This window comes from Nuphar pumila, chromosome 11 (genome assembly GCF_984573655.1).
Source record: "Nuphar pumila chromosome 11, dmNupPumi1.hap1.1, whole genome shotgun sequence".
NCBI lineage: Eukaryota > Viridiplantae > Streptophyta > Magnoliopsida > Nymphaeales > Nymphaeaceae > Nuphar > Nuphar pumila.
Window position 1 is genome coordinate 30,182,403 of NC_143259.1, and position 14,106 is coordinate 30,196,508.

Here is a 14,106-nt window from a genome sequence, read left to right on the forward strand (position 1 = left end):
TTCCTAGGTTCAAAATCAGATGTTAGGAAGGCTAGGTTGGATTTTCCAAGTTCACAAGAGCTAAAAAAAATGATCTCTTTTTAGGTTGGGCGTGAACCCTTGTTTTTATAGATTTTCTGAAAAAATTTGAATTTCAAACAGGCTCAATCTGAGCCCTCCATGTGGCGCCATCTCAGGGGGTGCTATCTGGGGGTTTGAAATTCAAATTTGGCTTTTGCAGGGAGCCCTCAGGTGGCGTCACCTCATGGTGGGCTACTTTTATTAAAAATAAAATAAAAATAAAATTTGAAGCCAAGTGGGACTTTGGATTGGCGCCACCTCAAAAGGTGTTCTGAGGTGTAAAGTTGGAAGCAGTAGGAGCATGCCATGTGGCGCCATCTCTGGAGGTGCTTGACATGTGTCAGAGGGATAGGAGTGGAGGAAGCAGACTGTGCCACCTCAGAAGAATTCAAATTCTACTTTTCTGCAGGAAAGGAGAGGCTGACATGTGGCATTTTCTCAGAGTGGCTCCTACGATGCCATGTGGCAGGAGAACATGAAGGGAGGAAGCAAAATGCGCCACCTCATAGGGGGGGGTTTCTACTTTTTCTGATGCAGGGAGGTCAGGACATGTGGCGGACAAGTGTCAGCTGTCTGGAGAGGCCTTCTCAAATGGCGCCACCTCAGAGGAGAATTTGAATTTCAAATGGAGGTTGGCCCTGGAGGAATGGAGGATGGACATGTGGCGCCACCTCAGGGTGGCTCCTACAATGCCATGTGGCAAGAGGGAGGAAAATAAGGGAAAGGGACACGTGGCACCATCTCACACAAAATAGAAAAGGTGAAGTTCAGGATTTGCGCCACCTCAGCCTGGAGTTTGAATATTTGAATTCTAGCTTTCTCTGAAGGAGGCAGAAAGTGACATGTGTCACTTGCTTTTTCTGAAGAAAGCAGAGAGAGACACGTGTCCCTTGCTTTTTCTGAGAAGAGCAGAGGGTGACATGTGTCACTTGCTTTTCTGAGAAAAGCAGGGAGTGACATGTGTCTTCTACTTTTTCTAAAGGAAGCTGGAGATGACATGTGTCATCTACTTTTCTGAGAAAAATAGGAGGGAGACATGTGTCCTCTGCTTTTTCTGAAAGGAGCAGAGATTGACACGTGTCGCTTGCTTTTCCTGAGGAAAGGAGAGAGTGACATGTGTCACTTGCAGGAGACATAATTCAAATGGTGCCACCTCAGGGGAGACAAGTTCTACTTTTTCTAAACAGGACAACACATGACACGTGGCATCTCATGGTGACCTTGGAATGACGCATGGCACAGGATGAAGATGGTAGACATTGACACGTGGCATAAAATGAAGAGGATGACTAATGACATGTGGCGGCATCTTAAGGTGGCCCCACACTGACACGTGTCAAAGGATGGCAGAAGAGAGAAGGTGACATGTGGTGCCAACTCTAGGTGAAACCTATGCTGACACATGGCAGGTAAATGGGAGGAGAGAGAAAGGACAAGTGGTGCCAATCCAAAGGACAAGGCTCCTATTTTTTTGGGTTTTTCAAAATTCAAATTTTCAAAAGAAAAGCCTATGTGACACCACCTCAATGTGGGTCCCACATTGCTTCTTTATTGAAATAAGGACAAAACAACAACCTCTTTTTGGAATTTTCATAAAAATTGGACTAATTGGCAAAACAGAAATTTTGAAAAGAGTTGGCCCCTGTAGGGCGATTTTGTAAAAGGAAGATATTTGAAATTGTTTGACAAAAGGGCAAAGTCTGAGTTGAAATTTATCCAGATTGTTTTCCTGAGGAAATATTTTGAAATTCAGAGCCCTGGGGGTAAAATGGGAAGAATTGATAATTTTGAAGACCAGGGTTTTGAAATCAATTTTGAAAATAGTTAAAATTCGAATCTGGATTGAAAATTTTGAAATCAAGAGTTCTGGACCTCAAAATGACATGATGTGCAGTGATATGAGATGCTCATGCAATGATATGAAATGTCATGTCTTATGCAATATAATCTTGAACCAAGACTTGGAGATGCCTGTCTCCTGTCAGGAATAAAATTTTGAACATCTGAGCTAAAATAGGGAGACTTGGAGAGTTCCAGATGAAATTTGGACTTTTGCAAGGTCCGGGCTCAAAAAATGACCGTTTTGCCCTCCAGCGATTTCAGAGGCTGGATGTTGATGCTTGGTGAAAATGTCGGGGAGGTGAGTGAAAATTTGGGGTGTTTACAGCCACAAGAAGTAGTACGGGAGATTAGGAATTCACTTCTTCAACATCTACCAGGACCAGTTGCTCAATGGAAAGAGTACCCAAAGGAGGTATTAGACAGATTGTGGTCCTCATTCATGGTATACAGTTGTTCCTCATAGTTAATGTGTTTCATATTTAATTTATTTAAGCAATGTCTACTAACTTTCTGAAAATATCTGTAGGCTTCGAATCGCTTTGCAACTACGGTGGAAGAAAATGATGCAAGGAAGGTGTGGCAGAAGGTGGCTGCCAATCGATTTGCAGACATGCTGCACACTATGAAGACTGCAGCAAAAAAAAGCATCTGGCGTAGTAGATGATCCATTACTGTGGAAGGGCCATGGTCCTATTACTATCAGGAGAGATTACTGGGATGAAATGTGTGATATGTGGGCGGGAGATGCATTTAAAAATCGCTCTGCGAAGGCTTCACAAAATCGATCGAAGATGCCCGAAGCCCATCTACACACAGGTGGATCTAAGACATTTGGGAGCCACCTAAAGAAAATGGTAACTCATCAATATATAATATTAATTTTATAAGTATTGTTGCAAATTTGTGTACTAAATCTTTTGTCATTTAACTTCGCAGGAAGCAGAAAAAGGAGGCAGTGTACCATATAAGGATGTGTTTGTAGAAACACATAAACGGAAGACCACGGGAGTCTTCGTATCAGAGAAGGCGAGAACGACAACGGTATGTATTAATTCTATTAATAATCATTGCAATATATATGCAAGTCATCATAATGTTATCATTAATTATTAATGAATACTTTAAACATTATTTTGTAGGAGGCATATGAGCAACAAATGGTAGAGCGATATGGCGAAGACGCTACTCAGCATCCATCATTTGATCCTACAGCATGGGTGACTGCAGCAGGTGAACCCAAAAAAGGTCGCGTGTTCGGGTTTGGGAGTAATATGAACACTTCACCAGTTATTGGTTCTTCCAGTTACGGCTCACCAACTTCTTGCGCCGACATAAGCTCCAAGCAGCCGACTATTCTTTCCGGTGATGATGTACGCGAGATCATTAATGAATCACTGAATAACTACTTCCAATACACCGTCGCCCCCTTTCTCCGAAATGAGATCAAGGCCGCTGTTCAGGATAGGGGATCTTCGATTCCAGGTCCCTCTCAGGTATAATCACATATATAGTTTTTTTGACTGTCTTAAAGCACATCTGAGCATGGTAGAATCACATATAGAGTTTTTCTATATGCCTTAGAACACATATGAACATGCTATAATCACATATTCAATTTTTTTACTGCCTTAGCACACATATGAGCATGATAGAATCATATATATATATATATATATATATATATATATATATATATATATTTAACTTTTTGTCTGTCTTAGAGCACATATGAGCATGATAGAATCACATATAAAGTTTTTTTGATTGCATTAGAACACATAAGCATGCTATAATCACATATTCAGTTTTTTTACTGCCTAAGAACACATATGAGCATATTATAATCACATATTCTGTTTTTTGACTGCCTTAGCACACATATGAACATGCTATAATAACATATAGAGTTTTTTAACTGCCTTAGAACACATATGAACATGTTATATATCATTTATGATAGAATCACATATAAAATTTTTGGCTTTGCCTGCCTTAGAGCACATATGAGCATGCTATATTCACATATTCAATTTTTTTACTGCCTTAGCACACATACGAGCATGATCGAATCACATATATAGTTTTTTGCCTGCCTTAAAGCATATCTGAGCATGGTAGAATCACATATAGAGTTTTTTTATATGCCTTAGAACACATATGAACATGCTATAATCACATATTCAATTTTTTGACTGCCTTAGCACACATATGAGCATGATAGAATCACATATAGAGTTTTTTTATTGCCTTAGATCACACATGAGCACATGATAGAATCACATATAGTGTGTAATTTATTTCATTATATTTTGTTTATCAATACTGACTGTTCTTTTCTTGTGTAGGCTGCTAGCGATAATCAGGGTAGTGGAGCTGAAGGGACAGATAAAGACAATGAACAAGAAGACGCACAAAATCTTGGCGATGATTAGAGGACTGTGTTGAAGAAGTTCTATTTTTTTATTTTTCCTAATTGTAATTGTTGAATTGTAAATAATTAAACTTCTTAGTTTTAAGGTGGAACGATTAATTATTATAGATACTTGTTATATGAATTTTTTTGTGTGGTTTGTTTTTTATTTACAGGAAATATAAATTGTACAGGAAATATAAATTGTACAGTTCTCGGTAATTAATTTTTAAATAAATTTTTTTTGATTTTTTTTCATTTTTGCGACGGATGATTCCGTCACTATTCATATTAATCTAGCGACGGCTTAGCGACGGAATTAAATCCGTCGCCACGCCGTGGTCGCCGTTTAGTACTGGCGGATTGGCGACAGAATATAGCGCTCGTTATTCCATCGCAATTAGCGACGGACTTGGCGACGGAATTATTCCGTCGCCAGTTAGCGTCGAAATATTCGCGACGTAAGCATACTGTCGCCGCGTTGTCGCTAATCCGTCGCTAACATGGTTAGCGACGGATTAGCGATGGAATGTGGTCGTCGCTAATCTACTGCTTTGTTGTAGTGAGACTCCTAACTCGACCGACCTCTAAAATGGAGTCCTGAATTAACTGGACTCTGTAAAATGACCTAAATTTTGAAAACAATGGAAAAATACTGACAATGGGAGTAAAACAGACCTCCGAACAGACTCCTGACTGGATTAGGACTCTGGGACAGAGTCCTGATCTGACTGAAACTTTCAAAAATTTGAGAAATTTGATGAATAAGAGGATCCAGAAGCGACATCACCTCAATGGGCCTCATCTGTGAATTGAAATCGATTGAAATTTAAAGTTAAAATGAATCCAGATTGTTTTCTGAGAAAATATTTCAAAATATGAGGTCCTGGGGTTGGAAAATGATAGAATGTTGACTAAAAACCCAGGTTTTGAAATTGATTTTGAAAGCAAGCTTTAAAACTCAAATCTGGATTAAATGTTTTGAAAATAGGAGTGTTGGATCTCGAAAATGAGATGGGATGACATGCAGTGCTATGCAATGCGATGAAATGATATGCAAAATGTATGCAGTGATATACAATTACATATGAAATGGATAAACACTGGATGAGGGTGAAAATTTAGGGTGTTTACACCCAGGAATCAGTAATGTTTGTCATGGGCATAAGTGTAGCGAGGACCTGATTCATGCCGGTTGAAGTAATCCCAAATGATCTCCTCATGATGCAGACTTTCGATCAAGGCTCGATACTAAATGGCTGACTTCGGCTTCTTATGATTAAACCTGAATGAACTGGCTTTTGATGGCACGTGTCGCCGAAACCACGACTGTAGGGCATAAGTGCATCCTTCCACTAAGATGGTCTCTCTAAGAGCAAAGCGAGCCAAGCCTCAGTAGAGGAAGGCTAGCGCGGCCATAGAAACTGAAAGATGACAGGTCTGTTTGCTTCCCCATCTTCGAAAGAGTTGGACAGTTCTGACATCAACAAAATTCTGACCATCCTGAAAGAATGCTAATCTCATTGTGCATATGACCATGGCATGTTGAATTATGTCTTTCGCTGCTTGGGACAAGGTGTCAACTTTCTTGTAAGCTCCATACTTATGATAGAGTCCAAACAGGTCAATAAACTGATTTTCACTGATTTCGGTGAGAGGTCAAGATCTGCTCCCTGTTGCTCTGGCTAAAGTTTCTTGAACATCTACCCCTTTGATGTTGATCAGAAACTGTTGCTCGACAAGATCATCTGGCTGACCAGCTGGTTCTGGTAATCCCATGATATCGTTGAACTCATCTATTAGTAGAGTCATCTCTCCCAATGAAAACCAAAATGTGCAGGTATATGGATTACACCGCTCTTCCATAGCCTGAATCAGACTTCCGTTGATGGTTTGCTTGCCTACTGCTGATGCCATCTCCAATCCACAGTCATCCAAGTGGTCTGAGAACATACGCGAGAAGGTGGCAAACCAAGAATAATACCACCGAGAGAAGAAGGAATGAGTCTAGATAGCCCGATAATCCGGGAATCCATCCCTTGTCTGATAGAAGGCATGATCTCTGGGAAAGACAACATCGGGGGAATTGGACGCCATCGGAATAATACTAAGGCAAAAGAAGAATGAAGAAGATCAAATAGAATGCAGGACTTACAGATAAACTCTTGAAGAAATGAGAATAGATACAAATCCTAAAAAATTTGAAAGATCAAGGGAATTTTTAGAAAAAGGATTTCCAGGGTTTTGAAGAAAATTTGATCTAAAAGAGAAAAAGAATGCAGATAGAGAAAATATACGCCTGGGTTTTGAAAATAAGGAGGAAATTTTTGAATAATATACCTAGGGTTTTGAAAAAGTTTGATATAGAGAGAGAAATATAAGGAAACATCACATAATCGCAGTTGCACAAACAAGGATGCACAAACATCACTCCCTAGAAGCTGACTCTAAATGCAATATTTGAAATGGCTTTTAGGACCTTAATCCTAACTCTATGGTTCAGATCATCTTATTCCAATCAAGATACGTCGATATACTCAAGCCGAAGCTCGAAGTATGTGGCATAGAAATATTCCTCTTATTCTAAGGTAATGACTTCCCAACATTCTTGAGCACCTACCGATATACTTCGGACTATGGCCCTTAAGTACGTGGTAGGGGGGTGTTAACCCAAATAGGTGGTCCAGTTGTGAGGCTCTCTCCCAAACTATGATTCAGTGAGACAGCCCAGCAACCTGAAGACCGGGATAATATAGATAGGGATGTTTTCAAAAACATGTTTAACATGCAATAAAACTAGATGTTTCTAATGCAAGTCTTAAGAGATAAAATTTAAATGAAGAACAGCATACACTTGCATACATTGTTTGCATTCAATCCCTAGAATTGAGGAGAGTTGTATTTCAGACCTAAGTCTAATGTGAGCATGCATAAATCTCCTCAATATGGTCCTACCAAACCATATTTAAATCCTATGTGCTTTATGCCAGCTAGGACAGAGTCTAGGCTCCTAAGGTTTGCATGAAAATGAAGCTGACATTTGTAGAATAAAGACTTAGATAATATCAAAGCAAAGCAAAATGCACAAATTCGACCAGACGAAGACGAGTCCCGTCACGGTCGCCAACTCTGTGATCATTACAAAATTTTTCCTCTTGTTTTCTCTTTTCCTTCACTTTACCTTTCTAGCCTTTATTCCCTTTTTGAAGGGGAATAAAAGATAGAAAAGAAGAAAGAGAAGAAAAGAAAGAATAGAGAGGAGGAACTCTTTTGCAAAGGTCTCACTTGACCTTAATTTTGAAAATATTTTGAAATTACTCGCTCCATTTTTTGAAAATTTGTAGGAAAATGGAGAGACAAGATTTGCTCATCAGTACGTAGTTTGACCGTTTCTGGTGCCTTTACCAAAGGTAATCGAACCAAGGATCGAATTTTATGCCTTTTGCTTTGCCTAAATATTGTCTAAGAATTTATTTTAAGTCTAGATGCACAAAGAATCATGCTTGTGCAATGCAAATGCAAAGATGCATGCTTTTTTAAAAGAATAATTTAAAATTTTTGGGGTTTTCCAAGTGATTCTGAAATAAATTTGATAATATAGTAAAGAAATTATTCAAAAAAAGTTGGAATTGATTTGAAAAAGTTAGATTTTGAATCTAACTCAGAATTTGAAAGAGATCTGGAAGAAGAGACTTGAAATCCTAAGCCTTGGAATAATCAGAGTTTGAAAAATGGATTTCGAACTTAAAAAGAAAAGGAGATTCTGGAACTTGAGATAGAATTTAAAAAAAAATAGAGTTTCAGAGTCAAAATGGACTTTGAATTTGAATGGATCGATTCTGAAAAAGGAACTCTTAATTTCAGAACCTAAAAGAGGAATTGAATTTGGATTTAAGAAATAGATTTAAAAATAGTTTTGGAAATGGAACTGGATTTTGAAATCTGGAATCCTAGATGGAATTTGATCCAAAATCTGGAATTCTAGATGGAATTGGATCCGAAGTCTGGAATCCAAGATGGATTTGAATCCGAAGTCTGAAATCCAAAGTGGAATTTGATCCGAAGTCTGGAATCCAAGATGAAATTGAATCCTAGAAATGGATTTGAGAAATCCTAAATCGATTTTGGAATTGAAAAAAAAAAAGAGGATGAATTTTAAGAAAAATCAATTTTCATAGTGAATACCAAGTTTTGATTTAAATCTGATTTAAGACTTAGAATTTTGGAATTTTAAGGAATAAAGAACAAATCTTAAATTCGAACTTGAATTCTGAATTTAGAAGATGATCTGGAAGATTTGGGAACCTAAAGTGAAGAATAAAGAATAAAACTTGATTTTAAAACTAGAATTTTTGAAATTAGATGATGAATCTGGGAATTTCAAAGTTAAATTGAACTTTGAAGTTTGATCTGAAATGTTAAATTAAATTTGAAATTGAATCCTGAAAATGAATCTGGAATTTCAAAGTTGAATTGAACTTTGAAATTTGATTTGAATTGGAAATTGAATTTTGAATATAAAAATGAATTTAAAATTTCAATGTCAAATTGGACTTTGAAATTAAAGTTTGAATTTTTGAAATAAGATAGAATTTAAGAATAGAAAGAAGAATTTGAATTTACAAATAAGAATTGAAGATTGATTTAAGAAATAAATAAGATATTTGAAGAATTATCTCGAAATCAAATGGATTTTGAAATAATATGAAAAGAACTTTGAAAATATGATGTAATTCTATCTTAAATGATGAAATGAATTAAAGAATTTTGAAAATTGGATATTTGAAAAGCATATTTCATTCTTTAAATGAATTGAAATAAGAATATAATACATTTCTGACTATGGCTATAAAATGTATTATATAATAATCTATATTTAAATTCAAATGAAGAACAAAACATATTTTGGTGCCTTTATAGAGTTTAAAATGAAATTAACTCTCAATATATCCTGACTATGGTCATTGATATATATTTTGAGTTAATTTTAAGTTAAACTCTGATAAAGGGAAAAAAATATTTAAAAAAAATATAATGATTTTGAAAAGAGATCCAGTGTGGATCCAATGTTATTCCATAAAAGATGAAAATCCTAAGTTTTGTTCACACCTTGACTATGGTCATTGATGCAAATCGTCAACTTAGGATTTAATCACCTTTTATTAGAATGGTGCATGTGCCATTCGTGTTCCCATTTGTGAATTTTGGAAATAAAAGAGAAAAATGATATGAAACAAGCATTTCTAGAAACTATGCATGCTCATACGTTTTAATCTAAGCTAGAAATAGAAAATTCTCATTGATATCTAGCTATTACATCATTGAAATTGAAATTAAAATTACAAAAATCCCTGACTTAGGATGGAAAGCATCATTGTTACACATTTTCTGCAAAAACCAGAGTTAGCACAAAACAAGATTGCCAAATATGGAGAATGATGGAAAATATTAAGTCTAAATATCATGCTTATACTAAATGGAAAATGCATATATGAATGTATTTATCTAAATGGAGATGCTATGCAAATAATAAAGTATATACTGGGATGATGTATTGAGTGAATGCTAGAATATATATACAATATCCTAGAATAATGGTGAAAATAGATTAGAATACACATATATCATCTAAAGGGGAGTGTAATACTTGTATTTGATGATGAAATGGAAATGCCTATATTAATGTCTGTATTGAACCTATTCATGCATTTATATATCTAATGCAGATGTGGGCACATGGTTTATGACAATGATGATATCAAATGGAGGTAGATGCTACAAAGAAGATACAACAAAAAGAAAATTTATAAGTGTGTAGCAGAGGAGGTGGTAGTATACAATGGACAGGATGTGAGGCTATATCGGTAGCAATACACAGGTGGTAGTTGTTGGAAGGGCGAAAGTGGTAGAAAATGAAAGTGATGTGAGTTCTGAGTGAACTAATGTGACATGACTACCCTAGTATGAATGCATGCGGCTAATAGGTGATACCTATAGACATACATGAGATGCAAGGGTTATGTATCATATATGTAGGTTTAAAGAAACGCTGGGTATATATATGACAATTATATAAATTAGTGGTATATGACAGGTTGCAGTGGGGGATTAGTAAAGGATTTACTATGAATAATCAAAAGAGGGATTGAAAATCACTATTCCATATTAAGCAAAAGCACTACCAATATTCAAATATAACGAAGGGTCAGATTTGGTGAAAATACTCAAATATAAGACTCCAAGGTGGGATCGTGATTACAACCCACTCCCTGACATACTAGCACAGTGCTGACTATATGCACTCATGTTGTTTGACATACTGCTAATATAGTCCAACCACATGATGTCCTCATCCAACGAGTAGTACATGCTGAATATCACCCATGCAGACTGCTAATGCACATGTGTTGTGATTACTAGCTACACAAATGCCACTTACCCGACCCTTTTGCTGCTAACGCCCATCTTCTTGACACACCCGACCCCAAGGGATACTAAAACTGACTGCGAACTCCTCTTGTTGATGCGATGACATAGCTCAATGCTGCATTATTTTGCTATGCACCACACTACCTATATAACACACACACCATTAAATCCTCTACTGCTAACTCAGGACTGTCAATCATATATACTACTATAATTAATCATTCACACACATATTAACCGATGACACCCTAACAAATCCCATACTAACCCACTGCTTAACCAACTTATTACATGCAATCAATGACCCTCTGGTCTGACCAGCGGCCTATATAGATCCATATACTACTGTTAATCACAGAGTTACACCTGCACTTGTGTTAACAGAGACTAACCCAATTGGCGATATATGAATGACATAATCTGAGCCCAGCTAATTCCAAGTATGAACCTCAGTAAACTTCCCTACAACAATGATTGGTGACAGAGTTTTATTGTAAGATTATGACCAGCTCATAGTTATGATGAGATTATATTGTATATAACCCTAACCTGGAATTCGGTTCACTATGGATGCAATAACACCTGGTGAATGTTGAATGAATACCGATATAGAAAAATTCCAATCAGTCAATAATATTTGGTTGAAGACTAGCTATTTGCAGGATCTCAGTGATGAAGATTTTAATTTAATCAATAACACTCAGTGGTCACTTTTTAAGTTTCTCAGTCATATTCAACTAATGGAAGAAAGAAAGAAAAATGATGTATCAATATAAACAAGGCATTTTATCAGCATGAGTTATGATGGACTGCATATATAACATGGTATGACGAATGCAACTACCATGTGATGCTACGGAGCTCGAATGGAGTTAAATGAATGACATGGAGATATATAATGGTCTAAGGAAACCGAACTTGCAAAAGAAGGGATACAGTAATTGCAGAACTGAAAGAAAATGCAGGAACATAATGAAAACAGACGAAATGAAATGAACATGCTGAGTTTTACAATAATTTAAACACTAACCACTGCAAAACAATTCAGATCAGATGATTTTTAATGTTTTCTGCAAAATTTTAAAAATGCAGGAACATAATGAAAATAGATGCATCAAATGAATGTGTTGAGTTTCATGATAATTTAAATGCTAACCACCGCGAAACAATTCAGATCAGATGATCTTTCTTCCTTCCCCATTTTTTTTTCAGTAATGGTTAAACTTGAATATAGCAAAGCCAGACAAGAGAATGATCGATCACTAATATGATGTTGGGTCATGTAATAGAGGACGCAATTTCGATCTTTTTAGCACAATCCTTGCTTATAAGAGCAGAAGATCTCTTGCACATGGTCAGACCTTCGAGTAAAAAAACCCTTGAGATGCATTCTTGTGACTCTACTGGTGATTTCATCGGAACAGTGACACTTGCAGGATTCTTGACAATCCTATGCTTAGCAAGGCGCCTAAAACCACTCCCAAGAGCTAGCCTTTTAAGGTCTCGACTCTACGAGGCTTGTACAGGTTCGATTCCATGGGTATGGCCCCAGAAGTTTGAATAAATTTATAACACCTCTTGGATGGATGATCACCTTTTCGAAGAGTTTGCTCATAAGCAACCTTGGTGTCATTTCAGCCGATTAACCCTGGCTAAGCCATGGATCAACCGATCCTCAGTAAGGTTGATCTCTGCTAGACCGATACAGAGGGAGTGTAGCAGAGTTTATGTAATGAAAATTGACTATGCAGGGGCATGATTTGATAGATACGAAGATGGAACAAATAGCATGCAAACAAGGAAATATGGCATGTGAAACAAAAGGGGGACAAAATGTAAAGACCACCAAAGGATGAAACCCATCAACGTAATAATGAGAAGAAGGAAAAAAAAGATAAATAAAAAAAAATGTTGATGATGCAGAGTCCATCTGGATTTTATAAGTATACCACGATGGATCTTGTCTTAAATATTTACATATACCGTGAGCCTCTATTGCGATGAGTCACCAGTGAAATAAAATGGATGGGATGAGATGAAACTAATGCTTGTAATGATAAAACAAGTAAAACCGACTACTGAAGCATATGTAACAGATAAAAATAAAAATAAAATAATAACAAAAACAAAAAAAATGAAGTTCGGTGGTGAAGAAGATGCACGACAAGCAAATTATGTGTGATATAAAATGCTTTGCATCGATGATCATAACTAAGGGTAATTCACGAAATTAAGGGAAGACCATTGCTAGGGTAAACCCGATCTGATACTAGATCAGATCGGATGTTACCATGAAGATTTCTTTCAGGCATAGGATTAACTTAGCGAATGAATTTTTGCATCACCATTCATGAAAATGACTTCATCCAAAAAAGCGCGTGAATTCTGTTTAATAATGTATCTTTCACATGTACAAATTGTTATAACATGTATCATTCACATGTATAAATCATTGTCTCATCTAGCCTATAGAGCTACAATTTTGAAAGTCTTGTTGATAGCATCATACAAATCGATATGGAAAGTCTTGTTGATAGCTTATAAATCAATATACAGAATCAACATATAACTCGATATTTAGAATCAAAACATATAAATCGATATTAAGAATCGAAACAATAACTTAAAACGATATCAAGAATCGACATAAAAATCGATATTAAAATTCAGAACAATATCTTAAATCAATTTAGAACACTAGTATAGATATATATAAAACCCTACCCGACATGACCCGACTTGTTGTCGAGGTGTAAAACCCTAGTCTATTTAACCTCTCTTCCTCTTTTCTGCGGCAGCACAACTTCTTCTTCTTCTTCTTTTTTCTCTTCCGTCGTCGTCTTCTTCTTCTTCTTCTCCTTCTTCAACATTTCCATCAAACGCATATTTATCTTTTAGAGACTCTCATTTTTACAGAAGAGATTACCAAAACATCCATAGCGTTCATCGTCGAGTTCATTTCCTGCTGCAAAGCGATTCTATGTACAACTGCGGATACATCCTCTCCAAGAAAATGAGCTCATTAGTAATGACAGCCCACTGCACCATTTTCCTCGGGCTAAAGCTGATAGAGACTCCAGCAGTGGTGTACTCTTAAGAATATACTTCACAAACTTCAATTCAGGCACTGAGCCCTTGAAGGAGTCGATGGGCTACATCATAAGTCACTTTTACGTATTTATCTTCGATATACTTTATGACAAATACATAAAAGAGATTTATGATGTAGCCCATCGGCTCTTCAAGGGGACAGTGCCTCAGTTGAAGTTTGTGAAGCATATTCTCAAGGTGCACCATTGCTCGAGTCTCTATCAGCCTCAGGCCGAGGGAAATGGTGCAGTGGCATGCCATTACTAATGAGCTCA

The 14,106-nt window shown here is 36.7% G+C and overlaps 1 protein-coding gene across 1 annotated transcript; it reads left to right on the plus strand.

The window, feature by feature from the left end:
- Positions 1–3,164: 3,164 nt before the first annotated feature.
- Positions 3,165–4,546, plus strand: LOC149822211 (uncharacterized). Its single transcript, XM_089980960.1, has 2 exons — positions 3,165–3,395; positions 4,248–4,546. Exons 1-2 carry the CDS (start codon positions 3,174–3,176, stop codon positions 4,332–4,334), a joined length of 309 nt encoding a protein of 102 aa, XP_089837086.1. The 5' UTR covers positions 3,165–3,173; the 3' UTR covers positions 4,335–4,546.
- The last annotated feature ends 9,560 nt before the right edge of the window (positions 4,547–14,106 follow it).